Here is a 27,530-nt window from a genome sequence, read left to right as displayed (position 1 = left end):
GTACATCCGTACATGACATGACAATCAACAATTTCCACATAAAGAAGGATAGCGTCCGCACAACTGAAATAGTCTTGATTGCTAAAACAAAGCAGGTGCGGGGAATAGCGCTCAAAGGAAGACATGAAACTGCTACAGGAAAATACCAACAAAACAGGAAAAGCCACCTAAATAGAGCACAAGACACTTCACACAGGAAAACACCAAAAAAAACCAAATAAGTCACAGCTTGATGTCGTGACACTTACTTTGAGACAAGATCTATAGTGATGCATGCTTGGTTATGGTTTGAATTCATATCCAACAATTGCAACAATGACTTTTTACTGTCAATATCAACTACCGAGTTGACATTTTTAATGTTTTCTGCTGGTGGTGTGCCTATGCATTTTTTTCAATTAACAAAAATGTGCCTTTGCTCCAAAAAGGTTGAAAAACACTGTTCTAACAGATGCTACAAAAAGAAAAATGGTCAGTATATTAGTGGCTCACTCGTCGTTAGAGGCGAGGAGGAAGACGCCGTCGTCGTCGGAGGCGAGGAGGAAGACGCCGTCGTCGTCTGAGGCGAGGAGGAAGACGTCGTCGTCGGAGGCGAGGAGGAAGACGTCGTCGGAGGCGAGGAGGAAGACGTCGTCGGAGGCGAGGAGGAAGACGTCGTCGGAGGCGAGGAGGAAGACGTCGTCGGAGGCGAGGAGGAAGACGTCGTCGGAGGCGAGGAGGAAGACGTCGTCGGAGGCGAGGAGGAAGACGTCGTCGTCTGAGGCGAGGCGGAAGACGTCGTCGTCGGAGGCGAAGAAGAAGGCGCCGTTGAGGAAGACGGAGGGGAGGAAGACGGAGGGGAGGAAGACTCCGTCGTCGGAGGCGAGGAGGAAGACTCCGTCGTCGTCGGAGGCGAGGAGGTAGACGTCGTCGGAGGTGAGGAGGCAGACGCCGTCGTCATGGAAGACGTTGGAGGCGAGGAAGACGTCATCGGAGGCGAAGAGGAAGAGGGCTTCGTCGTCGGAGGCGAAGAGGAAGACAGCGTCGTCGTGGAAGACGTTGGAGGCGAGGAAGACGTCGTCGTCGGAGGCGAAGAGGAAGACAGCGTCGTCGTCTGAGGCGAAGAGGAAGACGCCGTCGTCTGAGGTGAGGAGGAAGACGCCGTCGTCTGAGGCGAGGAGGAAGACGCCGTCGGAGACGAGGAGGAGAACATCGTCGTCGGAGGCGGGGAGGAAGACGTCAGAGGAGAGGAGAAAGACGGCGTTGTCGTCGGAGGAGAGGAGGAAGACGCCGTCGTCATCGGAGGCAAGGAAGACGTTGTCGAAGACGCCGTCGTCGGAAGCGAGGAGGAAGAGGGCGTCGTCGTTGGAGGTGAAGAGGAAGACTGCGTCGTCGTCGCAGGCGAGGAGGAAGACGTCGTTGTCGGAGGCGAAGAGGAAGACAGCGTCGTCGTCGAAGGCGAGGAGGAAGAGGGCGTCGTCTTCGGAGGCGAGGAGGAAGACTGCGTCGTCGTCGGAGGAGAGGAGAAAGACGGCGTTGTCGTCGGAGGAGAGGAGAAAGACGTCGTCGGAGGTGAGGAGGAAGACGTCGTCGTCGGAGGCGAAGAGGAAGACGCCGTTGTCGGAGGAGAGGAGGAAGATGTCGTCGTCGGAGGAGAGGAGGAAGACGGCGTCGTCGTCGGAGGCGAGGAGGAAGATGTCGTCGGAGGAGAGGAGGAAGACGCCGTCGTCGGAGGAGAGGAGGAAGATGTCGTCGTCGGAGGAGAGGAGGAAGACGGCGTTGTCGTCGGAGGCGAGGAGGAAGATGTCGTCGGAGGAGAGGAGGAAGACGCCGTCGTCGGAGGAGAGGAGGAAGATGTCGTCGTCGGAGGAGAGGAGGAAGACTGCGTCGTCGTCGGAGGCGAGGAGGAAGATGTCGTCGGAGGAGAGGAGGAAGACGCCGTCGTCATCGGAGGCGAGGAAGACGTTGTCGAAGACGCCGTCGTCGGAAGCGAGGAGGAAGACGTCGTCGTCTGAGGCGAGGAGGAAGATGTCGTCGAAGGCAAGGAGGAAGATGCCGTTGAGGAAGACGGAGGCAAGGAAGACTTCGTCGTGGAAGAGGTCGTCGTTGGATGCGAGGAGGAAGATGTCGTCGGAGGCGAGGAGGAAGATGTCGTCGAAGGCAAGGAGGAAGATGCCGTTGAGGAAGACGGAGGCGAGGAAGACTTCGTCGTGGAAGAGGTCGTCGTTGGATGCGAGGAGGAAGATGTCGTCGTCGTCGGAGGCGAGGAGGAAGATGTCGTCGAAGGCAAGGAGGAAGATGGCGTTGAGGAAGACGGAGGCGAGGAAGACTTCGTCGTGGAAGAGGTCATCGTTGGATGCGAGGAGGAAGATGTCGTCGTCGTCGGAGGCGAGGAGGAAGACGCCCTCGTCATCGGAGGCGAGGAAGACGTTGTCGAAGACGCCGTCGTCGGAAGCGAGGAGGAAGACGTCGTCGTCGGAGGCGAGGAGGAAGATGTCGTCTGAGGCAAGGAGGAAGACGGAGGCGAGTAAGACTTCGTCGTGGAAGTCGTCGTCGTCGGAGGCGAGGAGGAAGACGCCGTCGTCTGAGGCGAGGAGGAAGAAGCCGTCGTCTGAGGCGAGGAGGAAGACGTCGTCGTCTGAGGCGAGGAGGAAGACGCCGTCGTCTGAGGCGAGGAGAAAGACGCCGTCGGAGACGAGGAGGAGGACATCGTCGTCGGAGGCGGGGAGGAAGACGTCGTCGGAGGCGGGGAGGAAGAGGGCGTCGTCGTTGGAGGTGAAGAGGAAGACTGCGTCGTCGTCGGAGGCGAGGAGGAAGAGGGCGTCGTCGTTGGAGGTGAAGAGGAAGACTGCGTCGTCGTCGAAGGCGAGGAGGAAGAGGGCGTCGTCTTCGGAGGCGAGGAGGAAGACTGCGTCGTCGTCGGAGGAGAGGAGAAAGACGGCGTTGTCGTCGGAGGAGAGGAGAAAGACGTCGTCGGAGGTGAGGAGAAAGACGTCATCAGAGGCAAGGAGGAAGACGTCGTCGTCGGAGGCGAAGAGGAAGACGCCGTTGTCGTCGGAGGCGAGGAGGAAGATGTCGTCGGAGGCAAGGAGGAAGACGCTGTTGAGGAAGACGGAGGCGAGGAAGAAGGAGGGAAGGAAGACGTCGTCGGAGACGAGGAGGAAGACGCCGTCGTCGTCGGAGGTGAGGAGGAAGACGTCATCAGAGGCGAGGAGGAAGACGCTGTTGAGGAAGACGGAGGCGAGGAAGAAGGAGGGAAGGAAGACGTCGTCGGAGGTGAGGAGGAAGACGCCGTCGTCTGAGGCGAGGAGGAAGACGTCGTCGTCGTCGGAGGCGAGGAGGAAGACGTCGTCGTCGTCGGAAGCGAGGAGGAAGACGTCGGAGGAGAGGAGGAAGACGCCGTCGTCGGAGGAGAGGAGGAAGACGCCGTCGTCGTCGGAGGCGAGGAGGAAGATGTCGTTGTCGGAGGAGAGGAGGAAGACGCCGTCGTCGTCGGAGGCGAGGAGGAAGATGTCGTCGGAGGAGAGGAGGAAGACGCCGTCGTCATCGGAGGCGAGGAAGACGTTGTCGAAGACGCCGTCGTCGGAAGCGAGGAGGAAGACGTCGTCGTCGGAGGCGAGGAGGAAGATGTCGTCGTCGTCGGAGGCGAGGAGGAAGATGTCGTCGAAGGCAAGGAGGAAGATGGCGTTGAGGAAGACGGAGGCGAGGAAGACTTCGTCGTGGAAGAGGTCGTCGTTGGATGCGAGGAGGAAGATGTCGTCGGAGGCGAGGAGGAAGACGCCCTCGTCATCGGAGGCGAGGAAGACGTTGTCGAAGACGCCGTCGTCGGAAGCGAGGAGGAAGACGTCGTCGTCGTCGGAAGCGAGGAGGAAGATGTCGTCGTCGTCGGAAGCGAGGAGGAAGACGGCGTCGTCGTCGGAGGCGAGGAAGACGTTGTCGAAGACGCCGTTGTCGGAAGCAAGGAGGAAGGCGTTGTCGTCGGAAGCGAGGAGTAAGACGCCGTCGTCGTTGGAGGCGAGGAAGACGTTGTCGAAGACGCCGTTGTCGGAAGCGAGGAGGAAGGCGTTGTCGTCGGAGGCGAGGAGGAAGACGCCGTCGTCATCGGAGGCGAGGAGGAAGATGTCGTCGAGGGCAAGGAGGAAGACGGAGGCGAGGAAGACGGAGGCGAGGAAGACGGAGGCGAGGAAGACGGAGGCGAGGAAGACTTCGTCGTGGAAGAGGTCGTCGTTGGAGGCGAGGAGGAAGACTGTCGAAGACGAGGAGGAGAACGTCGTCGTCGGAGGCGGGGAGGAAGACGTCGTCGGAGGCGAGGAAGACGTTGTCGAAGACGCCGTCGTCGGAAGCGAGGAGGAAGACGTCGTCGTAGGCGAGGAGGAAGACGTCGTCTGAGGCGAGGAGGAAGACGTCGTCGTCGGAGGCGAGGAGGAAAACGGCGTCGTCGTCTGAGGCGAGGAGGAAGACGGCGTCGTCGTCTGAGGCGAGGAGGAAGACGTCGTCGTCGGAGGTGAGGAGGAAGATGTCGGAGGAGAGGAGGAAGACGCCGTCGTCGGAGGAGAGGAAGAAGACGCCGTCGTCATCGGAGGCGAGGAAGACGTTGTCGAAGACGCCGTCGTCGGAAGCGAGGAGGAAGATGTCGTCGGAGGCAAGGAGGAAGACGGAGGCGAGGAAGACTTCGTTGTGGAAATCGTCGTCGTCGGAGGCGAGGAGGAAGACGCCGTCGTCTGAGGCGAGGAGGAAGAAGCCGTCGTCTGAGGCGAGGAGGAAGACGTCGTCGTCTGAGGCGAGGAGGAAGACGCCGTCGTCTGAGGCGAGGAGGAAGACGTCGTCGTCTGAGGCGAGGAGGAAGACGTCGTCGTATGAGGCGAGGAGGAAGACGCCGTCGTCTGAGGCGAGGAGAAAGACGCCGTCGGAGACGTGGAGGAGGACATCGTCGTCGGAGGCGGGGAGGAAGACGTCGTCGGAAGCGGGGAGGAAGAGGGCGTCGTCGTTGGAGGTGAAGAGGAAGACTGCGTCGTCGTCGCAGGCGAGGAGGAAGACGTCGTTGTCGGAGGCGAAGAGGAAGACGGCGTCGTCGTCGAAGGCGAGGAGGAAGAGGGCGTCGTCTTCGGAGGCGAGGAGGAAGACTGCGTCGTCGTCGGAGGAGAGGAGAAAGACGGCGTTGTCGTCGGAGGAGAGGAGAAAGACGTCGTCGGAGGTGAGGAGGAAGACGTCATCAGAGGCAAGGAGGAACACGTCGTCGTCGGAGGCGAAGAGGAAGACGCCGTTGTCGTCGGAGGCGAGGAGGAAGATGTCGTCGGAGGCAAGGAGGAAGACGCTGTTGAGGAAGACGGAGGCGAGGAAGAAGGAGGGAAGGAAGACGTCGTCGGAGACGAGGAGGAAGACGCCGTCGTCGTCGGAGGTGAGGAGGAAGACGTCGTCGGAGGCGAGGAGGAAGACGTCGTCGTCGGAGGCGAAGAGGAAGACGCCGTTGTCGTCGGAGGCGAGGAGGAAGATGTCGTCGGAGGCAAGGAGGAAGACGCTGTTGAGGAAGACGGAGGCGAGGAAGAAAGAGGGAAGGAAGACGTCGTCGGAGGTGAGGAGGAAGACGCCGTCGTCTGAGGCGAGGAGGAAGACGCCGTCGTCGTCGGAGGCGAGGAGGAAGATGTCGTCGAAGGCAAGGAGGAAGATGCCGTTGAGGAAGACGGAGGCGAGGAAGACTTCGTCGTGGAAGACGTCGTCGGCGAGGAGGAAGATGTCGTCGAAGGCAAGGAGGAAGACGTCGTCGTCTGAGGCGAGGAGGAAGACGTCGTCGTCGTCGGAGGCGAGGAGGAAGACGTCGTCGTCGTCGGAGGCGAGGAGGAAGACGTCGTCGTCGTCGTCGGAGGCGAGGAGGAAGACGTCGTCGGAGGTGAGGAGGAAGACGTCGTCGGAGGTGAGGAGGAAGACGTCATCAGAGGCGAGGAGGAAGACGTCGTCGTCGGAGGCAAAGAGGAAGACGCCGTTGTCGTCGGAGGCGAGGAGGAAGATGTCGTCGGAGGCAAGGAGGAAGACGCTGTTGAGGAAGACGGAGGCGAGGAAGAAGGAGGGAAGGAAGACGTCGTCGGAGACGAGGAGGAAGACGCCGTCGTCGTCGGAGGCGAGGAGGAAGATGTCGTCGGAGGCAAGGAGGAAGACGCTGTTGAGGAAGACGGAGGCGAGGAAGAAGGAGGGAAGGAAGACGTCGTCGGAGGCGAGGAGGAAGACGTCGTCGGAGGCGAGGAGGAAGACGCCGTCGTCTGAGGCGAGGAGGAAGACGTCGTCGTCGTCGGAAGCGAGGAGGAAGACGACGTCGTCGTCGGAAGCGAGGAGGAAGACGTCGTCGTCGTCGGAGGAGAGGAGGAAGACGCCGTCGTCGGAGGAGAGGAGGAAGACGCCGTCGTCGGAGGAGAGGAGGAAGACGCCGTCGTCGGAGGAGAGGAGGAAGACGTTGTCGAAGACGCCGTCGTCGGAAGCGAGGAGGAAGACGTCGTCGTTGGAGGCGAGGAGGAAGATGTTGTCGAAGGCAAGGAGGAAGATGCCGTTGAGGAAGACGGAGGCGAGGAAGACTTCGTCGTGGAAGAGGTCGTCGTTGGATGCGAGGAGGAAGACGCCGTCGTCATCGGAGGCGAGGAAGACGTTGTCGAAGACGCCGTCGTCGGAGGTGAGGAGGAAGACGTCGTCGGAGGTGAGGAGGAAGACGTCATCAGAGGCGAGGAGGAAGACGTCGTCGTCGGAGGCGAAGAGGAAGACGCCGTTGTCGTCGGAGGCGAGGAGGAAGATGTCGTCGGAGGCAAGGAGGAAGACGCTGTTGAGGAAGACGGAGGCGAGGAAGAAGGAGGGAAGGAAGACGTCGTCGGAGGCGAGGAGGAAGACGTCGTCTGAGGCGAGGAGGAAGACGCCGTCGTCTGAGGCGAGGAGGAAGACTTCGTCGTCGTCGGAAGCGAGGAGGAAGACGACGTCGTCGGAAGCGAGGAGGAAGACGTCGTCGGAGGAGAGGAGGAAGACGCCGTCGTCTGAGGCGAGGAGGAAGACGTCGTCGTCGTCGGAAGCGAGGAGGAAGACGACGTCGTCGTCGGAAGCGAGGAGGAAGACGTCGTCGGAGGAGAGGAGGAAGACGCCGTCGTCGGAGGAGAGGAGGAAGACGCCGTCGTCGGAGGAGAGGAGGAAGACGCCGTCGTCATCGGAGGCGAGGAAGACGTTGTCGAAGACGCCGTCGTCGGAAGCGAGGAGGAAGACGTCGTCGTTGGAGGCGAGGAGGAAGACGCCGTCGTCATCGGAGGCGAGGAAGACGTTGTCGAAGACGCCGTCGTCGGAAGCGAGGAGGAAGACGTCGTCGTCGTCGGAGGTGAGGAGGAAGACGTCGTCGTTGGAGGCGAGGAGGAAGACGCCGTCGTCATCGGAGGCGAGGAAGACGTTGTCGAAGACGCCGTCGTCGGAAGCGAGGAGGAAGACGTCGTCGTCGTCGGAGGTGAGGAGGAAGACGTCGTCGTTGTCGGAGGTGAGGAGGAAGACGTCATCAGAGGCGAGGAGGAAGACGTCGTCGTCGGAGGCGAAGAGGAAGACGCCGTTGTCGTCGGAGGCGAGGAGGAAGATGTCGTCGGAGGCAAGGAGGAAGACGCTGTTGAGGAAGACGGAGGCGAGGAAGAAGGAGGGAAGGAGGAAGACGTCGTCGTCGGAGGCGAGGAGGAAGACGCCGTCGTCATCGGAGGCGAGGAAGACGTTGTCGAAGACGCCGTCGTCGGAAGCGAGGAGGAAGACGTCGTCTTCGTCGTCGGAGGTGAGGAGGAAGACGTCGTCGTTGTCGGAGGTGAGGAGGAAGACGTCGTCGTCGGAGGCGAGGAGGAAGATGTCGTCGAAGGCAAGGAGGAAGATGCCGTTGAGGAAGACGGAGGCGAGGAAGACTTCGTCGTGGAAGACGTCGTCGTTGGAGGCGAGGAGGAAGACGCCGTCGTCGTCGGAGGCGAGGAGGAAGATGTCGTCGAAGGCAAGGAGGAAGATGCCGTTGAGGAAGACGGAGTCGAGGAAGACTTCGTCGTGGAAGAGGTCGTCGTTGGAGGCGAGGAGGAAGATGTCGTCTTCATCGGAGGCGAGGAGGAAGACGCCGTCTTCATCGGAGGCGAGGAAGACGTCGAAGACGCCGTCGTCGGAAGCGAGGAGGAAGACGACGTCGTCGGAAGCGAGGAGGAAGATGTCGTCGTCGTTGGAGGCGAGGAGGAAGATGTCGTCTTCATCGGAGGCGAGGAAGACGTCGAAGACGCCGTCGTCGGAAGCGAGGAGGAAGACGCCGTCTTCATCGGAGGCGAGGAAGACGTCGAAGACGCCGTCGTCGGAAGCGAGGAGGAAGACGCCGTCTTCATCGGAGGCGAGGAAGACGTCGAAGACGCCATCGTCGGAAGCGAGGAGGAAGACGCCGTCTTCATCGGAGGCGAGGAAGACGTCGAAGACGCCGTCGTCGGAAGCGAGGAGGAAGACGTCGTCGTCGGAAGCGAGGAGGAAGATGTCGTCGTCGTCGGAGGCGAGGAGGAAGACGTCGTTGTCGGAAGCGAGGAGGAAGACGTCGTCGTCGGAGGCGAGGAGTAAGATGTCGTCGTCGTCGGAGGCGAGGAGGAAGATGCCGTCTTCATCGGAGGCGAGGAAGACGTCGAAGACGTCGTCGTTGGAGGCGAGGAGGAAGACGCCGTCGTCGTCGGAGGCGAGGAGGAAGATGTCGTCGAAGGCAAGGAGGAAGATGCCGTTGAGGAAGACGGAGTCGAGGAAGACTTCGTCGTGGAAGAGGTCGTCGTTGGAGGCGAGGAAGACGTCGAAGACGCCGTCGTCGGAAGCGAGGAGGAGGACGTCGTCGTCGGAGGCGAGGAGTAAGATGTCGTCGTCGTCGGAGGCGAGGAGGAAGACGTCGTTGTCGGAAGCAAGGAGGAAGACGTCGTCGTCGGAGGCGAGGAGTAAGATGTCGTCATCGTCGGAGGCGAGGAGGAAGACGGCGTCTTTATTGGAGGCGAGGAAGACGTCGAAGACGCCGTCGTCGGAAGCGAGGAGGAAGACGTCGTCGTCGGAGGCGAGGAGTAAGATGTCGTCATCGTCGGAGGCGAGGAGGAAGACGCCGTCTTTATTGGAGGCGAGGAAGACGTCGAAGACGCCGTCGTCGGAAGCGAGGAGGAAGACGTCGTCGTCGGAGGCGAGGAGTAAGATGTCGTCGTCGTCGGAGGCGAGGAGGAAGACGTCGTCGTCGTCGGAGGCGAGGAGTAAGATGTCGTCGTCGTCGGAGGCGAGGAGGAAGACGTCGTCGTCGGAAGCAAGGAGGAAGACGTCGTCGTCGGAGGCGAGGAGGAAGACGTCGTCGTCGGAGGCGAGGAGTAAGATGTCGTCGTCGTCGGAGGCGAGGAGGAAGACGTCGTCGTCGGAAGCAAGGAAGAAGACGTCGTCGTCGGAGGCGAGGAGTAAGATGTCGTCGTCGTCGGAGGCGAGGAGGAAGACGCCGTCTTCATCGGAGGCGAGGAAGACGTCGAAGACGCCGTCGTCGGAAGCGAGGAGGAAGACGTCGTCGTCGGAGGCGAGGAGGAAGATGTCGTCGAAGGCAAGGAGGAAGATGCCGTTGAGGAAGACGGAGTCGAGGAAGACTTCGTCGTGGAAGAGGTCGTCGTTGGAGGCGAGGAGGAAGATGTCGTCTTCATCGGAGGCGAGGAAGACGTCGAAGACGCAGTCGTCGGAGGCGAGGAGTAAGATGCCGTCGTCGTCGGAAGCGAGGAGGAAGACGTCGTCGTCGGTAGCAAGGAGGAAGACGTCGTCGTCGGAGGCGAGGAGTAAGATGTCGTCGTCGTCGGAGGCGAGGAGGAAGACGCCGTCTTCATCGGAGGCGAGGAAGACGTCGAAGACGCCGTCGTCGGAAGCGAGGAGGAAGACGTCGTCGTCGGAAGCGAGGAGGAAGATGTCGTCGTCGTTGGAGGCGAGGAGGAAGATGTCGTCGTCATCGGAGGCGAGGAGGAAGACGCCGTCTTCATCGGAGGCGAGGAAGACGTCGAAGACGCCGTCGTCGGAAGCGAGGAGGAAGACGTCGTCGTCGGAAGCGAGGAGGAAGACGTCGTCGTCGGAGGCGAGGAGGAAGATGTCGTCGAAGGCAAGGAGGAAGATGCCGTTGAGGAAGACGGAGTCGAGGAAGACTTCGTCGTGGAAGAGGTCGTCGTTGGAGGCGAGGAGGAAGATGTCGTCGTCGTTGGAGGCGAGGAGGAAGATGTCGTCGTCGTCGGAGGCGAGGAAGACGTCGAAGACGCCGTTGTCGGAAGCGAGGAGGAAGACACCGTCGTCGGAAGCGAGGAGGAAGATGTCGTCGTCGTCGGAGGCGAGGAAGACGTCGAAGACACCGTTGTCGGAAGCGAGGAGGAAGACACCGTCGTCGGAAGCGAGGGGGAAGACGTCGTCGTCGTCGGAGGCGAGGAGGAAGACGCCGTCGTCGGAAGCGAGGAGGAAGACGTCGTCGTCGGAGGCGAGGAGGAAGATGTCGTCGAAGGCAAGGAGGAAGATGCCGTTGAGGAAGACGGAGGCGAGGAAGACTTCGTCGTGGAAGAGGTCGTCGTTGGAGGCGAGGAGGAAGACGTCGTTGTCGGAAGCAAGGAGGAAGACGTCGTCGTCGGAGGCGAGGAGTAAGATGTCGTCATCGTCGGAGGCGAGGAGGAAGACGCCGTCTTTATTGGAGGCGAGGAAGACGTCGAAGACGCCGTCGTCGGAAGCGAGGAGGAAGACGTCGTCGTCGGAAGCGAGGAGGAAGACGTCGTCGTCGGAGGCGAGGAGGAAGATGTCTTCATCGGAGGCGAGGAGGAAGACGCCGTCTTCATCGGAGGCGAGGAAGACGTCGAAGACGCCGTCGTCGGAAGCGAGGAGGAAGACGACGTCGTCGGAAGCGAGGAGGAAGATGTCGTCGTCGTTGGAGGCGAGGAGGAAGATGTCGTCGTCATCGGAGGCGAGGAGGAAGACGCCGTCTTCATCGGAGGCGAGGAAGACGTCGAAGACGCCGTCGTCGGAAGCGAGGAGGAAGACGTCGTCTTCATCGGAGGCGAGGAAGACGTCGAAGACGCCGTCGTCGGAAGCGAGGAGGAAGACGCCGTCTTCATCGGAGGCGAGGAAGACGTCGAAGACGCCGTCGTCGGAAGCGAGGAGGAAGACGTCGTCGTCGGAAGCGAGGAGGAAGATGTCGTCGTCGTTGGAGGCGAGGAGGAAGATGTCGTCGTCATCGGAGGCGAGGAAGACGTCGAAGACGCCGTCGTCGGAAGCGAGGAGGAAGACGCCGTCGTCGTTGGAGGCGAGGAGGAAGACGTCGTCGTCGGAAGCGAGGAGGAAGATGTCGTCGTCGTTGGAGGCGAGGAGGAAGATGTCGTCGTCATCGGAGGCGAGGAGGAAGACGCCGTCTTCATCGGAGGCGAGGAAGACGTCGAAGACGCCGTCGTCGGAAGCGAGGAGGAAGACGTCGTCTTCATCGGAGGCGAGGAAGACGTCGAAGACGCCGTCGTCGGAAGCGAGGAGGAAGACGTCGTCGTCGGAAGCGAGGAGGAAGATGTCGTCGTCGTTGGAGGCGAGGAGGAAGATGTCGTCGTCATCGGAGGCGAGGAAGACGTCGAAGACGCCGTCGTCGGAAGCGAGGAGGAAGACGCCGTCGTCGTTGGAGGCGAGGAGGAAGACGTCGTCGTCGGAAGCGAGGAGGAAGATGTCGTCGTCGTTGGAGGCGAGGAGGAAGATGTCGTCGTCATCGGAGGCGAAGAGGAAGACGCCGTCTTCATCGGAGGCGAGGAAGACGTCGAAGACGCCGTCGTCGGAAGCGAGGAGGAAGACGTCGTCTTCATCGGAGGCGAGGAAGACGTCGAAGACGCCGTCGTCGGAAGCGAGGAGGAAGACGTCGTCGTCGGAAGCGAGGAGGAAGATGTCGTCGTCGTTGGAGGCGAGGAGGAAGATGTCGTCGTCATCGGAGGCGAGGAAGACGTCGAAGACGCCGTCGTCGGAAGCGAGGAGGAAGACGTCGTCGTCGGAAGCGAGGAGGAAGACGTCGTCGTCGGAGGCGAGGAGGAAGACGCCGTCGTCGTCGGAGGCGAGGAGGAAGATGTCGTCGAAGGCAAGGAGGAAGATGCCGTTGAGGAAGACGGAGTCGAGGAAGACTTCGTCGTGGAAGAGGTCGTCGTTGGAGGCGAGGAGGAAGATGTCGTCTTCATCGGAGGCGAGGAGGAAGACGCCGTCTTCATCGGAGGCGAGGAAGACGTCGAAGACGCCGTCGTCGGAAGCGAGGAGGAAGACGACGTCGTCGGAAGCGAGGAGGAAGATGTCGTCGTCGTTGGAGGCGAGGAGGAAGATGTCGTCTTCATCGGAGGCGAGGAAGACGTCGAAGACGCCGTCGTCGGAAGCGAGGAGGAAGACGCCGTCTTCATCGGAGGCGTGGAGGAAGATGTCGTCGAAGGCAAGGAGGAAGATGCCGTTGAGGAAGATGGAGGCGAGGAAGACTTCGTCGTGGAAGAGGTCGTCGTCGGAGGCGAGGAGGAAGACTGTCGAAGGCGAGGAGGAGAACGTCGTCGTTGGAGGCGAGGAGGAAGATGTCGTCGTCATCGGAGGCGAGGAGGAAGACGCCGTCTTCATCGGAGGCGAGGAAGACGTCGAAGACGCCGTCGTCGGAAGCGAGGAGGAAGACGTCGTCGTCGTTGGAGGCGAGGAGGAAGATGTCGTCGTCATCGGAGGCGAGGAGGAAGACGCCGTCTTCATCGGAGGCGAGGAAGACGTCGAAGACGCCGTCGTCGGAAGCGAGGAGGAAGACGTCGTCGTCGGAAGCGAGGAGGAAGACGTCGTCGTCGGAGGCGAGGAGGAAGATGTCGTCGAAGGCAAGGAGGAAGATGCCGTTGAGGAAGACGGAGTCGAGGAAGACGGAGTCGAGGAAGACGGAGTCGAGGAAGACGGAGTCGAGGAAGAGGTCGTCGTTGGAGGCGAGGAGGAAGATGTCGTCTTCATCGGAGGCGAGGAAGACGTCGAAGACGCCGTCGTCGGAAGCGAGGAGGAAGACGTCGTCGTCGGAGGCGAGGAGGAAGATGTCGTCGAAGGCAAGGAGGAAGATGCCGTTGAGGAAGACGGAGTCGAGGAAGACTTCGTCGTGGAAGATGTCGTCGTTGGAGGCGTGGAGGAAGACGCCGTCTTCATCGGAGGCGAGGAAGACGTCGAAGACGCCGTCGTCGGAAGCGAGGAGGAAGACGCCGTCTTCATCGGAGGCGAGGAAGACGTCGAAGACGCCGTCGTCGGAAGCGAGGAGGAAGACGTCGTCGTCGGAAGCGAGGAGGAAGACGTCGTCGTCGGAGGCGAGGAGGAAGACGTCGTCGTCGGAGGCGAGGAGGAAGATGTCGTCGAAGGCAAGGAGGAAGATGCCGTTGAGGAAGACGGAGTCGAGGAAGACGGAGTCGAGGAAGACGGAGTCGAGGAAGACGGAGTCGAGGAAGACTTCGTCGTGGAAGAGGTCGTCGTTGGAGGCGAGGAGGAAGATGTCGTCTTCATCGGAGGCGAGGAAGACGTCGAAGACGCCGTCGTCGGAAGCGAGGAGGAAGACGTCGTCGTCGGAGGCGAGGAGGAAGATGTCGTCGAAGGCAAGGAGGAAGATGCCGTTGAGGAAGACGGAGTCGAGGAAGACTTCGTCGTGGAAGATGTCGTCGTTGGAGGCGTGGAGGAAGACGCCGTCTTCATCGGAGGCGAGGAAGACGTCGAAGACGCCGTCGTCGGAAGCGAGGAGGAAGACGCCGTCTTCATCGGAGGCGAGGAAGACGTCGAAGACGCCGTCGTCGGAAGCGAGGAGGAAGATGTCGTCGTCGTTGGAGGCGAGGAGGAAGATGTCGTCGTCGTCGGAGGCGAGGAGGAAGACGCCGTCTTCATCGGAGGCGAGGAAGACGTCGAAGACGCCGTCGTCGGAAGCGAGGAGGAAGAAGCCGTCGTCGTCGGAGGAGAGGAGGAAGATGTCGTCGTCGGAGGAGAGGAGGAAGACGGCGTTGTCGTCGGAGGCGAGGAGGAAGATGTCGTCGGAGGAGAGGAGGAAGACGCCGTCGTCGGAGGAGAGGAGGAAGATGTCGTCGTCGGAGGAGAGGAGGAAGACTGCGTCGTCGTCGGAGGCGAGGAGGAAGATGTCGTCGGAGGAGAGGAGGAAGACGCCGTCGTCATCGGAGGCGAGGAAGACGTTGTCGAAGACGCCGTCGTCGGACGCGAGGAGGAAGACGTCGTCGTCTGAGGCGAGGAGGAAGATGTCGTCGAAGGCAAGGAGGAAGATGCCGTTGAGGAAGACGGAGGCAAGGAAGACTTCGTCGTGGAAGAGGTCGTCGTTGGATGCGAGGAGGAAGATGTCGTCGGAGGCGAGGAGGAAGATGTCGTCGAAGGCAAGGAGGAAGATGCCGTTGAGGAAGACGGAGGCGAGGAAGACTTCGTCGTGGAAGAGGTCGTCGTTGGATGCGAGGAGGAAGATGTCGTCGTCGTCGGAGGCGAGGAGGAAGATGTCGTCGAAGGCAAGGAGGAAGATGGCGTTGAGGAAGACGGAGGCGAGGAAGACTTCGTCGTGGAAGAGGTCATCGTTGGATGCGAGGAGGAAGATGTCGTCGAAGGCAAGGAGGAAGATGCCGTTGAGGAAGACGGAGTCGAGGAAGACGGAGTCGAGGAAGACGGAGTCGAGGAAGACGGAGTCGAGGAAGACTTCGTCGTGGAAGAGGTCGTCGTTGGAGGCGAGGAGGAAGATGTCGTCTTCATCGGAGGCGAGGAAGACGTCGAAGACGCCGTCGTCGGAAGCGAGGAGGAAGACGTCGTCGTCGGAGGCGAGGAGGAAGATGTCGTCGAAGGCAAGGAGGAAGATGCCGTTGAGGAAGACGGAGTCGAGGAAGACTTCGTCGTGGAAGATGTCGTCGTTGGAGGCGTGGAGGAAGACGCCGTCTTCATCGGAGGCGAGGAAGACGTCGAAGACGCCGTCGTCGGAAGCGAGGAGGAAGACGCCGTCTTCATCGGAGGCGAGGAAGACGTCGAAGACGCCGTCGTCGGAAGCGAGGAGGAAGATGTCGTCGTCGTTGGAGGCGAGGAGGAAGATGTCGTCGTCGTCGGAGGCGAGGAGGAAGACGCCGTCTTCATCGGAGGCGAGGAAGACGTCGAAGACGCCGTCGTCGGAAGCGAGGAGGAAGAAGCCGTCGTCGTCGGAGGAGAGGAGGAAGATGTCGTCGTCGGAGGAGAGGAGGAAGACGGCGTTGTCGTCGGAGGCGAGGAGGAAGATGTCGTCGGAGGAGAGGAGGAAGACGCCGTCGTCGGAGGAGAGGAGGAAGATGTCGTCGTCGGAGGAGAGGAGGAAGACTGCGTCGTCGTCGGAGGCGAGGAGGAAGATGTCGTCGGAGGAGAGGAGGAAGACGCCGTCGTCATCGGAGGCGAGGAAGACGTTGTCGAAGACGCCGTCGTCGGAAGCGAGGAGGAAGACGTCGTCGTCTGAGGCGAGGAGGAAGATGTCGTCGAAGGCAAGGAGGAAGATGCCGTTGAGGAAGACGGAGGCAAGGAAGACTTCGTCGTGGAAGAGGTCGTCGTTGGATGCGAGGAGGAAGATGTCGTCGGAGGCGAGGAGGAAGATGTCGTCGAAGGCAAGGAGGAAGATGCCGTTGAGGAAGACGGAGGCGAGGAAGACTTCGTCGTGGAAGAGGTCGTCGTTGGATGCGAGGAGGAAGATGTCGTCGTCGTCGGAGGCGAGGAGGAAGATGTCGTCGAAGGCAAGGAGGAAGATGGCGTTGAGGAAGACGGAGGCGAGGAAGACTTCGTCGTGGAAGAGGTCATCGTTGGATGCGAGGAGGAAGATGTCGTCGTCGTCGGAGGCGAGGAGGAAGACGCCCTCGTCATCGGAGGCGAGGAAGACGTTGTCGAAGACGCCGTCGTCGGAAGCGAGGAGGAAGACGTCGTCGTCGGAGGCGAGGAGGAAGATGTCGTCTGAGGCAAGGAGGAAGACGGAGGCGAGTAAGACTTCGTCGTGGAAGTCGTCGTCGTCGGAGGCGAGGAGGAAGACGCCGTCGTCTGAGGCGAGGAGGAAGAAGCCGTCGTCTGAGGCGAGGAGGAAGACGTCGTCGTCTGAGGCGAGGAGGAAGACGCCGTCGTCTGAGGCGAGGAGAAAGACGCCGTCGGAGACGAGGAGGAGGACATCGTCGTCGGAGGCGGGGAGGAAGACGTCGTCGGAGGCGGGGAGGAAGAGGGCGTCGTCGTTGGAGGTGAAGAGGAAGACTGCGTCGTCGTCGGAGGCGAGGAGGAAGAGGGCGTCGTCGTTGGAGGTGAAGAGGAAGACTGCGTCGTCGTCGAAGGCGAGGAGGAAGAGGGCGTCGTCTTCGGAGGCGAGGAGGAAGACTGCGTCGTCGTCGGAGGAGAGGAGAAAGACGGCGTTGTCGTCGGAGGAGAGGAGAAAGACGTCGTCGGAGGTGAGGAGAAAGACGTCATCAGAGGCAAGGAGGAAGACGTCGTCGTCGGAGGCGAAGAGGAAGACGCCGTTGTCGTCGGAGGCGAGGAGGAAGATGTCGTCGGAGGCAAGGAGGAAGACGCTGTTGAGGAAGACGGAGGCGAGGAAGAAGGAGGGAAGGAAGACGTCGTCGGAGACGAGGAGGAAGACGCCGTCGTCGTCGGAGGTGAGGAGGAAGACGTCATCAGAGGCGAGGAGGAAGACGCTGTTGAGGAAGACGGAGGCGAGGAAGAAGGAGGGAAGGAAGACGTCGTCGTCTGAGGCGAGGAGGAAGACGTCGTCGTCGTCGGAGGCGAGGAGGAAGACGTCGTCGTCGTCGGAAGCGAGGAGGAAGACGTCGGAGGAGAGGAGGAAGACGCCGTCGTCGGAGGAGAGGAGGAAGACGCCGTCGTCGTCGGAGGCGAGGAGGAAGATGTCGTTGTCGGAGGAGAGGAGGAAGACGCCGTCGTCGTCGGAGGCGAGGAGGAAGATGTCGTCGGAGGAGAGGAGGAAGACGCCGTCGTCATCGGAGGCGAGGAAGACGTTGTCGAAGACGCCGTCGTCGGAAGCGAGGAGGAAGACGTCGTCGTCGGAGGCGAGGAGGAAGATGTCGTCGTCGTCGGAGGCGAGGAGGAAGATGTCGTCGAAGGCAAGGAGGAAGATGGCGTTGAGGAAGACGGAGGCGAGGAAGACTTCGTCGTGGAAGAGGTCGTCGTTGGATGCGAGGAGGAAGATGTCGTCGGAGGCGAGGAGGAAGACGCCCTCGTCATCGGAGGCGAGGAAGACGTTGTCGAAGACGCCGTCGTCGGAAGCGAGGAGGAAGACGTCGTCGTCGTCGGAAGCGAGGAGGAAGATGTCGTCGTCGTCGGAAGCGAGGAGGAAGACGGCGTCGTCGTCGGAGGCGAGGAAGACGTTGTCGAAGACGCCGTTGTCGGAAGCAAGGAGGAAGGCGTTGTCGTCGGAAGCGAGGAGTAAGACGCCGTCGTCGTTGGAGGCGAGGAAGACGTTGTCGAAGACGCCGTTGTCGGAAGCGAGGAGGAAGGCGTTGTCGTCGGAGGCGAGGAGGAAGACGCCGTCGTCATCGGAGGCGAGGAGGAAGATGTCGTCGAGGGCAAGGAGGAAGACGGAGGCGAGGAAGACGGAGGCGAGGAAGACGGAGGCGAGGAAGACGGAGGCGAGGAAGACGGAGGCGAGGAAGACGGAGGCGAGGAAGACTTCGTCGTGGAAGAGGTCGTCGTTGGAGGCGAGGAGGAAGACTGTCGAAGACGAGGAGGAGAACGTCGTCGTCGGAGGCGGGGAGGAAGACGTCGTCGGAGGCGAGGAAGACGTTGTCGAAGACGCCGTCGTCGGAAGCGAGGAGGAAGACGTCGTCGTAGGCGAGGAGGAAGACGTCGTCTGAGGCGAGGAGGAAGACGTCGTCGTCGGAGGCGAGGAGGAAGACGTTGTCGTCTGAGGCGAGGAGGAAAACGGCGTCGTCGTCTGAGGCGAGGAGGAAGACGGCGTCGTCGTCTGAGGCGAGGAGGAAGACGTCGTCGTCGGAGGTGAGGAGGAAGATGTCGGAGGAGAGGAGGAAGACGCCGTCGTCGGAGGAGAGGAAGAAGACGCCGTCGTCATCGGAGGCGAGGAAGACGTTGTCGAAGACGCCGTCGTCGGAAGCGAGGAGGAAGATGTCGTCGGAGGCAAGGAGGAAGACGGAGGCGAGGAAGACTTCGTTGTGGAAATCGTCGTCGTCGGAGGCGAGGAGGAAGACGCCGTCGTCTGAGGCGAGGAGGAAGAAGCCGTCGTCTGAGGCGAGGAGGAAGACGTCGTCGTCTGAGGCGAGGAGGAAGACGCCGTCGTCTGAGGCGAGGAGGAAGACGTCGTCGTCTGAGGCGAGGAGGAAGACGTCGTCGTATGAGGCGAGGAGGAAGACGCCGTCGTCTGAGGCGAGGAGAAAGACGCCGTCGGAGACGTGGAGGAGGACATCGTCGTCGGAGGCGGGGAGGAAGACGTCGTCGGAAGCGGGGAGGAAGAGGGCGTCGTCGTTGGAGGTGAAGAGGAAGACTGCGTCGTCGTCGCAGGCGAGGAGGAAGACGTCGTTGTCGGAGGCGAAGAGGAAGACGGCGTCGTCGTCGAAGGCGAGGAGGAAGAGGGCGTCGTCTTCGGAGGCGAGGAGGAAGACTGCGTCGTCGTCGGAGGAGAGGAGAAAGACGGCGTTGTCGTCGGAGGAGAGGAGAAAGACGTCGTCGGAGGTGAGGAGGAAGACGTCATCAGAGGCAAGGAGGAACACGTCGTCGTCGGAGGCGAAGAGGAAGACGCCGTTGTCGTCGGAGGCGAGGAGGAAGATGTCGTCGGAGGCAAGGAGGAAGACGCTGTTGAGGAAGACGGAGGCGAGGAAGAAGGAGGGAAGGAAGACGTCGTCGGAGACGAGGAGGAAGACGCCGTCGTCGTCGGAGGTGAGGAGGAAGACGTCGTCGGAGGCGAGGAGGAAGACGTCGTCGTCGGAGGCGAAGAGGAAGACGCCGTTGTCGTCGGAGGCGAGGAGGAAGATGTCGTCGGAGGCAAGGAGGAAGACGCTGTTGAGGAAGACGGAGGCGAGGAAGAAAGAGGGAAGGAAGACGTCGTCGGAGGTGAGGAGGAAGACGCCGTCGTCTGAGGCGAGGAGGAAGACGCCGTCGTCGTCGGAGGCGAGGAGGAAGATGTCGTCGAAGGCAAGGAGGAAGATGCCGTTGAGGAAGACGGAGGCGAGGAAGACTTCGTCGTGGAAGACGTCGTCGGCGAGGAGGAAGATGTCGTCGAAGGCAAGGAGGAAGACGTCGTCGTCTGAGGCGAGGAGGAAGACGTCGTCGTCGTCGGAGGCGAGGAGGAAGACGTCGTCGTCGTCGGAGGCGAGGAGGAAGACGTCGTCGTCGTCGTCGGAGGCGAGGAGGAAGACGTCGTCGGAGGTGAGGAGGAAGACGTCGTCGGAGGTGAGGAGGAAGACGTCATCAGAGGCGAGGAGGAAGACGTCGTCGTCGGAGGCAAAGAGGAAGACGCCGTTGTCGTCGGAGGCGAGGAGGAAGATGTCGTCGGAGGCAAGGAGGAAGACGCTGTTGAGGAAGACGGAGGCGAGGAAGAAGGAGGGAAGGAAGACGTCGTCGGAGACGAGGAGGAAGACGCCGTCGTCGTCGGAGGCGAGGAGGAAGATGTCGTCGGAGGCAAGGAGGAAGACGCTGTTGAGGAAGACGGAGGCGAGGAAGAAGGAGGGAAGGAAGACGTCGTCGGAGGCGAGGAGGAAGACGCCGTCGTCTGAGGCGAGGAGGAAGACGTCGTCGTCGTCGGAAGCGAGGAGGAAGACGACGTCGTCGTCGGAAGCGAGGAGGAAGACGTCGGAGGAGAGGAGGAAGACGCCGTCGTCGGAGGAGAGGAGGAAGACGCCGTCGTCGGAGGAGAGGAGGAAGACGCCGTCGTCATCGGAGGCGAGGAAGACGTTGTCGAAGACGCCGTCGTCGGAAGCGAGGAGGAAGACGTCGTCGTTGGAGGCGAGGAGGAAGATGTTGTCGAAGGCAAGGAGGAAGATGCCGTTGAGGAAGACGGAGGCGAGGAAGACTTCGTCGTGGAAGAGGTCGTCGTTGGATGCGAGGAGGAAGACGCCGTCGTCATCGGAGGCGAGGAAGACGTTGTCGAAGACGCCGTCGTCGGAGGTGAGGAGGAAGACGTCGTCGGAGGTGAGGAGGAAGACGTCATCAGAGGCGAGGAGGAAGACGTCGTCGTCGGAGGCGAAGAGGAAGACGCCGTTGTCGTCGGAGGCGAGGAGGAAGATGTCGTCGGAGGCAAGGAGGAAGACGCTGTTGAGGAAGACGGAGGCGAGGAAGAAGGAGGGAAGGAAGACGTCGTCGGAGGCGAGGAGGAAGACGTCGTCTGAGGCGAGGAGGAAGACGCCGTCGTCTGAGGCGAGGAGGAAGACTTCGTCGTCGTCGGAAGCGAGGAGGAAGACGACGTCGTCGGAAGCGAGGAGGAAGACGTCGTCGTCGTCGGAGGAGAGGAGGAAGACGCCGTCGTCTGAGGCGAGGAGGAAGACGTCGTCGTCGTCGGAAGCGAGGAGGAAGACGACGTCGTCGTCGGAAGCGAGGAGGAAGACGTCGTCGGAGGAGAGGAGGAAGACGCCGTCGTCGGAGGAGAGGAGGAAGACGCCGTCGTCGGAGGAGAGGAGGAAGACGCCGTCGTCATCGGAGGCGAGGAAGACGTTGTCGAAGACGCCGTCGTCGGAAGCGAGGAGGAAGACGTCGTCGTTGGAGGCGAGGAGGAAGACGCCGTCGTCATCGGAGGCGAGGAAGACGTTGTCGAAGACGCCGTCGTCGGAAGCGAGGAGGAAGACGTCGTCGTCGTCGGAGGTGAGGAGGAAGACGTCGTCGTTGTCGGAGGTGAGGAGGAAGACGTCATCAGAGGCGAGGAGGAAGACGTCGTCGTCGGAGGCGAAGAGGAAGACGCCGTTGTCGTCGGAGGCGAGGAGGAAGATGTCGTCGGAGGCAAGGAGGAAGACGCTGTTGAGGAAGACGGAGGCGAGGAAGAAGGAGGGAAGGAGGAAGACGTCGTCGTCGGAGGCGAGGAGGAAGACGCCGTCGTCATCGGAGGCGAGGAAGACGTTGTCGAAGACGCCGTCGTCGGAAGCGAGGAGGAAGACGTCGTCGTTGTCGGAGGTGAGGAGGAAGACGTCGTCGTCGGAGGCGAGGAGGAAGATGTCGTCGAAGGCAAGGAGGAAGATGCCGTTGAGGAAGACGGAGGCGAGGAAGACTTCGTCGTGGAAGACGTCGTCGTTGGAGGCGAGGAGGAAGACGCCGTCGTCGTCGGAGGCGAGGAGGAAGATGTCGTCGAAGGCAAGGAGGAAGATGCCGTTGAGGAAGACGGAGTCGAGGAAGACTTCGTCGTGGAAGAGGTCGTCGTTGGAGGCGAGGAGGAAGATGTCGTCTTCATCGGAGGCGAGGAGGAAGACGCCGTCTTCATCGGAGGCGAGGAAGACGTCGAAGACGCCGTCGTCGGAAGCGAGGAGGAAGACGACGTCGTCGGAAGCGAGGAGGAAGATGTCGTCGTCGTTGGAGGCGAGGAGGAAGATGTCGTCTTCATCGGAGGCGAGGAAGACGTCGAAGACGCCGTCGTCGGAAGCGAGGAGGAAGACGCCGTCTTCATCGGAGGCGAGGAAGACGTCGAAGACGCCGTCGTCGGAAGCGAGGAGGAAGACGTCGTCTTCATCGGAGGCGAGGAAGACGTCGAAGACGCCGTCGTCGGAAGCGAGGAGGAAGACGCCGTCTTCATCGGAGGCGAGGAAGACGTCGAAGACGCCATCGTCGGAAGCGAGGAGGAAGACGCCGTCTTCATCGGAGGCGAGGAAGACGTCGAAGACGCCGTCGTCGGAAGCGAGGAGGAAGACGTCGTCGTCGGAAGCGAGGAGGAAGATGTCGTCGTCGTTGGAGGCGAGGAGGAAGATGTCGTCGTCATCGGAGGCGAGGAAGACGTCGAAGACGCCGTCGTCGGAAGCGAGGAGGAAGACGCCGTCTTCATCGGAGGCGAGGAAGACGTCGAAGACGCCGTCGTCGGAAGCGAGGAGGAAGACGTCGTCGTCGGAAGCGAGGAGGAAGACGTCGTCGTCGGAGGCGAGGAGGAAGACGCCGTCGTCGTCGGAGGCGAGGAGGAAGATGTCGTCGAAGGCAAGGAGGAAGATGCCGTTGAGGAAGACGGAGTCGAGGAAGACTTCGTCGTGGAAGAGGTCGTCGTTGGAGGCGAGGAGGAAGATGTCGTCTTCATCGGAGGCGAGGAAGACGTCGAAGACGCCGTCGTCGGAAGAGAGGAGGAAGACGTCGTCGTCGGAGGCGAGGAGTAAGATGTCGTCGTCGTCGGAAGCGAGGAGGAAGACGTCGTCGTCGGAGGCGAGGAGTAAGATGTCGTCGTCGTCGGAGGCGAGGAGGAAGATGCCGTCTTCATCGGAGGCGAGGAAGACGTCGAAGACGTCGTCGTTGGAGGCGAGGAGGAAGACGCCGTCGTCGTCGGAGGCGAGGAGGAAGATGTCGTCGAAGGCAAGGAGGAAGATGCCGTTGAGGAAGACGGAGTCGAGGAAGACTTCGTCGTGGAAGAGGTCGTCGTTGGAGGCGAGGAAGACGTCGAAGACGCCGTCGTCGGAAGCGAGGAGGAGGACGTCGTCGTCGGAGGCGAGGAGGAAGAAGCCGTCGTCTGAGGCGAGGAGGAAGACGTCGTCGTCTGAGGCGAGGAGGAAGACGCCGTCGTCTGAGGCGAGGAGGAAGACGTCGTCGTCTGAGGCGAGGAGGAAGACGTCGTCGTATGAGGCGAGGAGGAAGACGCCGTCGTCTGAGGCGAGGAGAAAGACGCCGTCGGAGACGTGGAGGAGGACATCGTCGTCGGAGGCGGGGAGGAAGACGTCGTCGGAAGCGGGGAGGAAGAGGGCGTCGTCGTTGGAGGTGAAGAGGAAGACTGCGTCGTCGTCGCAGGCGAGGAGGAAGACGTCGTTGTCGGAGGCGAAGAGGAAGACGGCGTCGTCGTCGAAGGCGAGGAGGAAGAGGGCGTCGTCTTCGGAGGCGAGGAGGAAGACTGCGTCGTCGTCGGAGGAGAGGAGAAAGACGGCGTTGTCGTCGGAGGAGAGGAGAAAGACGTCGTCGGAGGTGAGGAGAAAGACGTCATCAGAGGCAAGGAGGAAGACGTCGTCGTCGGAGGCGAAGAGGAAGACGCCGTTGTCGTCGGAGGCGAGGAGGAAGATGTCGTCGGAGGCAAGGAGGAAGACGCTGTTGAGGAAGACGGAGGCGAGGAAGAAGGAGGGAAGGAAGACGTCGTCGGAGACGAGGAGGAAGACGCCGTCGTCGTCGGAGGTGAGGAGGAAGACGTCGTCGTCGGAGGCGAGGAGTAAGATGTCGTCGTCGTCGGAGGCGAGGAGGAAGATGCCGTCTTCATCGGAGGCGAGGAAGACGTCGAAGACGTCGTCGTTGGAGGCGGGGAGGAAGACGCCGTCGTCGTCGGAGGCGAGGAGGAAGATGTCGTCGAAGGCAAGGAGGAAGATGCCGTTGAGGAAGACGGAGTCGAGGAAGACGGAGTCGAGGAAGACTTCGTCGTGGAAGAGGTCGTCGTTGGAGGCGAGGAAGACGTCGAAGACGCCGTCGTCGGAAGCGAGGAGGAGGACGTCGTCGTCGGAGGCGAGGAGTAAGATGTCGTCGTCGTCGGAGGCGAGGAGGAAGACGTCGTTGTCGGAAGCGAGGAGGAAGACGTCGTCGTCGGAGGCGAGGAGTAAGATGTCGTCGTCGTCGGAGGCGAGGAGGAAGATGCCGTCTTCATCGGAGGCGAGGAAGACGTCGAAGACGTCGTCGTTGGAGGCGAGGAGGAAGACGCCGTCGTCGTCGGAGGCGAGGAGGAAGATGTCGTCGAAGGCAAGGAGGAAGATGCCGTTGAGGAAGACGGAGTCGAGGAAGACTTCGTCGTGGAAGAGGTCGTCGTTGGAGGCGAGGAAGACGTCGAAGACGCCGTCGTCGGAAGCGAGGAGGAGGACGTCGTCGTCGGAGGCGAGGAGTAAGATGTCGTCGTCGTCGGAGGCGAGGAGGAAGACGTCGTTGTCGGAAGCAAGGAGGAAGACGTCGTCGTCGGAGGCGAGGAGTAAGATGTCGTCATCGTCGGAGGCGAGGAGGAAGACGGCGTCTTTATTGGAGGCGAGGAAGACGTCGAAGACGCCGTCGTCGGAAGCGAGGAGGAAGACGTCGTCGTCGGAGGCGAGGAGTAAGATGTCGTCATCGTCGGAGGCGAGGAGGAAGACGCCGTCTTTATTGGAGGCGAGGAAGACGTCGAAGACGCCGTCGTCGGAAGCGAGGAGGAAGACGTCGTCGTCGGAGGCGAGGAGTAAGATGTCGTCGTCGTCGGAGGCGAGGAGGAAGACGTCGTCGTCGTCGGAGGCGAGGAGTAAGATGTCGTCGTCGTCGGAGGCGAGGAGGAAGACGTCGTCGTCGGAAGCAAGGAGGAAGACGTCGTCGTCGGAGGCGAGGAGGAAGACGTCGTCGTCGGAGGCGAGGAGTAAGATGTCGTCGTCGTCGGAGGCGAGGAGGAAGACGTCGTCGTCGGAAGCAAGGAGGAAGACGTCGTCGTCGGAGGCGAGGAGTAAGATGTCGTCGTCGTCGGAGGCGAGGAGGAAGACGCCGTCTTCATCGGAGGCGAGGAAGACGTCGAAGACGCCGTCGTCGGAAGCGAGGAGGAAGACGTCGTCGTCGGAGGCGAGGAGGAAGATGTCGTCGAAGGCAAGGAGGAAGATGCCGTTGAGGAAGACGGAGTCGAGGAAGACTTCGTCGTGGAAGAGGTCGTCGTTGGAGGCGAGGAGGAAGATGTCGTCTTCATCGGAGGCGAGGAAGACGTCGAAGACGCAGTCGTCGGAGGCGAGGAGTAAGATGCCGTCGTCGTCGGAAGCGAGGAGGAAGACGTCGTCGTCGGTAGCAAGGAGGAAGACGTCGTCGTCGGAGGCGAGGAGTAAGATGTCGTCGTCGTCGGAGGCGAGGAGGAAGACGCCGTCTTCATCGGAGGCGAGGAAGACGTCGAAGACGCCGTCGTCGGAAGCGAGGAGGAAGACGTCGTCGTCGGAAGCGAGGAGGAAGATGTCGTCGTCGTTGGAGGCGAGGAGGAAGATGTCGTCGTCATCGGAGGCGAGGAGGAAGACGCCGTCTTCATCGGAGGCGAGGAAGACGTCGAAGACGCCGTCGTCGGAAGCGAGGAGGAAGATGTCGTCGTCGTTGGAGGCGAGGAGGAAGATGTCGTCGTCATCGGAGGCGAGGAGGAAGATGTCGTCGTCATCGGAGGCGAGGAGGAAGACGCCGTCTTCATCGGAGGCGAGGAAGACGTCGAAGACGCCGTCGTCGGAAGCGAGGAGGAAGACGTCGTCGTCGGAAGCGAGGAGGAAGACGTCGTCGTCGGAGGCGAGGAGGAAGATGTCGTCGAAGGCAAGGAGGAAGATGCCGTTGAGGAAGACGGAGTCGAGGAAGACTTCGTCGTGGAAGAGGTCGTCGTTGGAGGCGAGGAGGAAGATGTCGTCGTCGTTGGAGGCGAGGAGGAAGATGTCGTCGTCGTCGGAGGCGAGGAAGACGTCGAAGACGCCGTTGTCGGAAGCGAGGAGGAAGACACCGTCGTCGGAAGCGAGGAGGAAGATGTCGTCGTCGTCGGAGGCGAGGAAGACGTCGAAGACACCGTTGTCGGAAGCGAGGAGGAAGACACCGTCGTCGGAAGCGAGGGGGAAGACGTCGTCGTCGTCGGAGGCGAGGAGGAAGACGCCGTCGTCGGAAGCGAGGAGGAAGACGTCGTCGTCGGAGGCGAGGAGGAAGATGTCGTCGAAGGCAAGGAGGAAGATGCCGTTGAGGAAGACGGAGGCGAGGAAGACTTCGTCGTGGAAGAGGTCGTCGTTGGAGGCGAGGAGGAAGACGTCGTTGTCGGAAGCAAGGAGGAAGACGTCGTCGTCGGAGGCGAGGAGTAAGATGTCGTCATCGTCGGAGGCGAGGAGGAAGACGCCGTCTTTATTGGAGGCGAGGAAGACGTCGAAGACGCCGTCGTCGGAAGCGAGGAGGAAGACGTCGTCGTCGGAAGCGAGGAGGAAGACGTCGTCGTCGGAGGCGAGGAGGAAGATGTCTTCATCGGAGGCGAGGAGGAAGACGCCGTCTTCATCGGAGGCGAGGAAGACGTCGAAGACGCCGTCGTCGGAAGCGAGGAGGAAGACGACGTCGTCGGAAGCGAGGAGGAAGATGTCGTCGTCGTTGGAGGCGAGGAGGAAGATGTCGTCGTCATCGGAGGCGAGGAGGAAGACGCCGTCTTCATCGGAGGCGAGGAAGACGTCGAAGACGCCGTCGTCGGAAGCGAGGAGGAAGACGTCGTCTTCATCGGAGGCGAGGAAGACGTCGAAGACGCCGTCGTCGGAAGCGAGGAGGAAGACGCCGTCTTCATCGGAGGCGAGGAAGACGTCGAAGACGCCGTCGTCGGAAGCGAGGAGGAAGACGTCGTCGTCGGAAGCGAGGAGGAAGATGTCGTCGTCGTTGGAGGCGAGGAGGAAGATGTCGTCGTCATCGGAGGCGAGGAAGACGTCGAAGACGCCGTCGTCGGAAGCGAGGAGGAAGACGCCGTCGTCGTTGGAGGCGAGGAGGAAGACGTCGTCGTCGGAAGCGAGGAGGAAGATGTCGTCGTCGTTGGAGGCGAGGAGGAAGATGTCGTCGTCATCGGAGGCGAGGAGGAAGACGCCGTCTTCATCGGAGGCGAGGAAGACGTCGAAGACGCCGTCGTCGGAAGCGAGGAGGAAGACGTCGTCTTCATCGGAGGCGAGGAAGACGTCGAAGACGCCGTCGTCGGAAGCGAGGAGGAAGACGTCGTCGTCGGAAGCGAGGAGGAAGATGTCGTCGTCGTTGGAGGCGAGGAGGAAGATGTCGTCGTCATCGGAGGCGAGGAAGACGTCGAAGACGCCGTCGTCGGAAGCGAGGAGGAAGACGCCGTCGTCGTTGGAGGCGAGGAGGAAGACGTCGTCGTCGGAAGCGAGGAGGAAGATGTCGTCGTCGTTGGAGGCGAGGAGGAAGATGTCGTCGTCATCGGAGGCGAGGAGGAAGACGCCGTCTTCATCGGAGGCGAGGAAGACGTCGAAGACGCCGTCGTCGGAAGCGAGGAGGAAGACGTCGTCTTCATCGGAGGCGAGGAAGACGTCGAAGACGCCGTCGTCGGAAGCGAGGAGGAAGACGTCGTCGTCGGAAGCGAGGAGGAAGATGTCGTCGTCGTTGGAGGCGAGGAGGAAGATGTCGTCGTCATCGGAGGCGAGGAAGACGTCGAAGACGCCGTCGTCGGAAGCGAGGAGGAAGACGTCGTCGTCGGAAGCGAGGAGGAAGACGTCGTCGTCGGAGGCGAGGAGGAAGACGCCGTCGTCGTCGGAGGCGAGGAGGAAGATGTCGTCGAAGGCAAGGAGGAAGATGCCGTTGAGGAAGACGGAGTCGAGGAAGACTTCGTCGTGGAAGAGGTCGTCGTTGGAGGCGAGGAGGAAGATGTCGTCTTCATCGGAGGCGAGGAGGAAGACGCCGTCTTCATCGGAGGCGAGGAAGACGTCGAAGACGCCGTCGTCGGAAGCGAGGAGGAAGACGACGTCGTCGGAAGCGAG

General features: G+C 61.6%; 1 protein-coding gene across 1 annotated transcript in view; it reads right to left on the bottom strand.

Moving 5' to 3' along the window:
• Positions 1-1,138: 1,138 nt before the first annotated feature.
• The window catches only part of LOC133652398 (serine-rich adhesin for platelets-like), a gene marked incomplete at its 3' end in the record, with an annotated part of 43,601 nt that continues 17,209 nt past the window's right edge, over positions 1,139-27,530 (bottom strand). The window contains exons 7-20 of the mRNA XM_062051115.1: positions 27,185-27,526; positions 23,349-23,482; positions 22,728-23,166; positions 18,891-19,048; positions 18,330-18,768; positions 16,565-17,562; positions 16,106-16,520; positions 13,768-16,053; positions 13,057-13,665; positions 9,840-12,494; positions 5,416-5,573; positions 4,906-5,293; positions 4,411-4,862; positions 1,139-3,152 (exon numbers count right to left, since the gene is read on the bottom strand). Of these exons, the coding sequence (XP_061907099.1) occupies positions 1,139-3,152; positions 4,411-4,862; positions 4,906-5,293; positions 5,416-5,573; positions 9,840-12,494; positions 13,057-13,665; positions 13,768-16,053; positions 16,106-16,520; positions 16,565-17,562; positions 18,330-18,768; positions 18,891-19,048; positions 22,728-23,166; positions 23,349-23,482; positions 27,185-27,526 (11,487 nt within the window). The remainder of the gene's footprint in view (positions 3,153-4,410; positions 4,863-4,905; positions 5,294-5,415; positions 5,574-9,839; positions 12,495-13,056; positions 13,666-13,767; positions 16,054-16,105; positions 16,521-16,564; positions 17,563-18,329; positions 18,769-18,890; positions 19,049-22,727; positions 23,167-23,348; positions 23,483-27,184; positions 27,527-27,530) is intronic.

This window comes from Entelurus aequoreus, linkage group LG06 (assembly GCF_033978785.1).
Source record: "Entelurus aequoreus isolate RoL-2023_Sb linkage group LG06, RoL_Eaeq_v1.1, whole genome shotgun sequence".
NCBI lineage: Eukaryota > Metazoa > Chordata > Actinopteri > Syngnathiformes > Syngnathidae > Entelurus > Entelurus aequoreus.
Note: the sequence above shows the minus strand (reverse complement) of the source record. Positions and strands in the feature narration are given on the sequence as shown.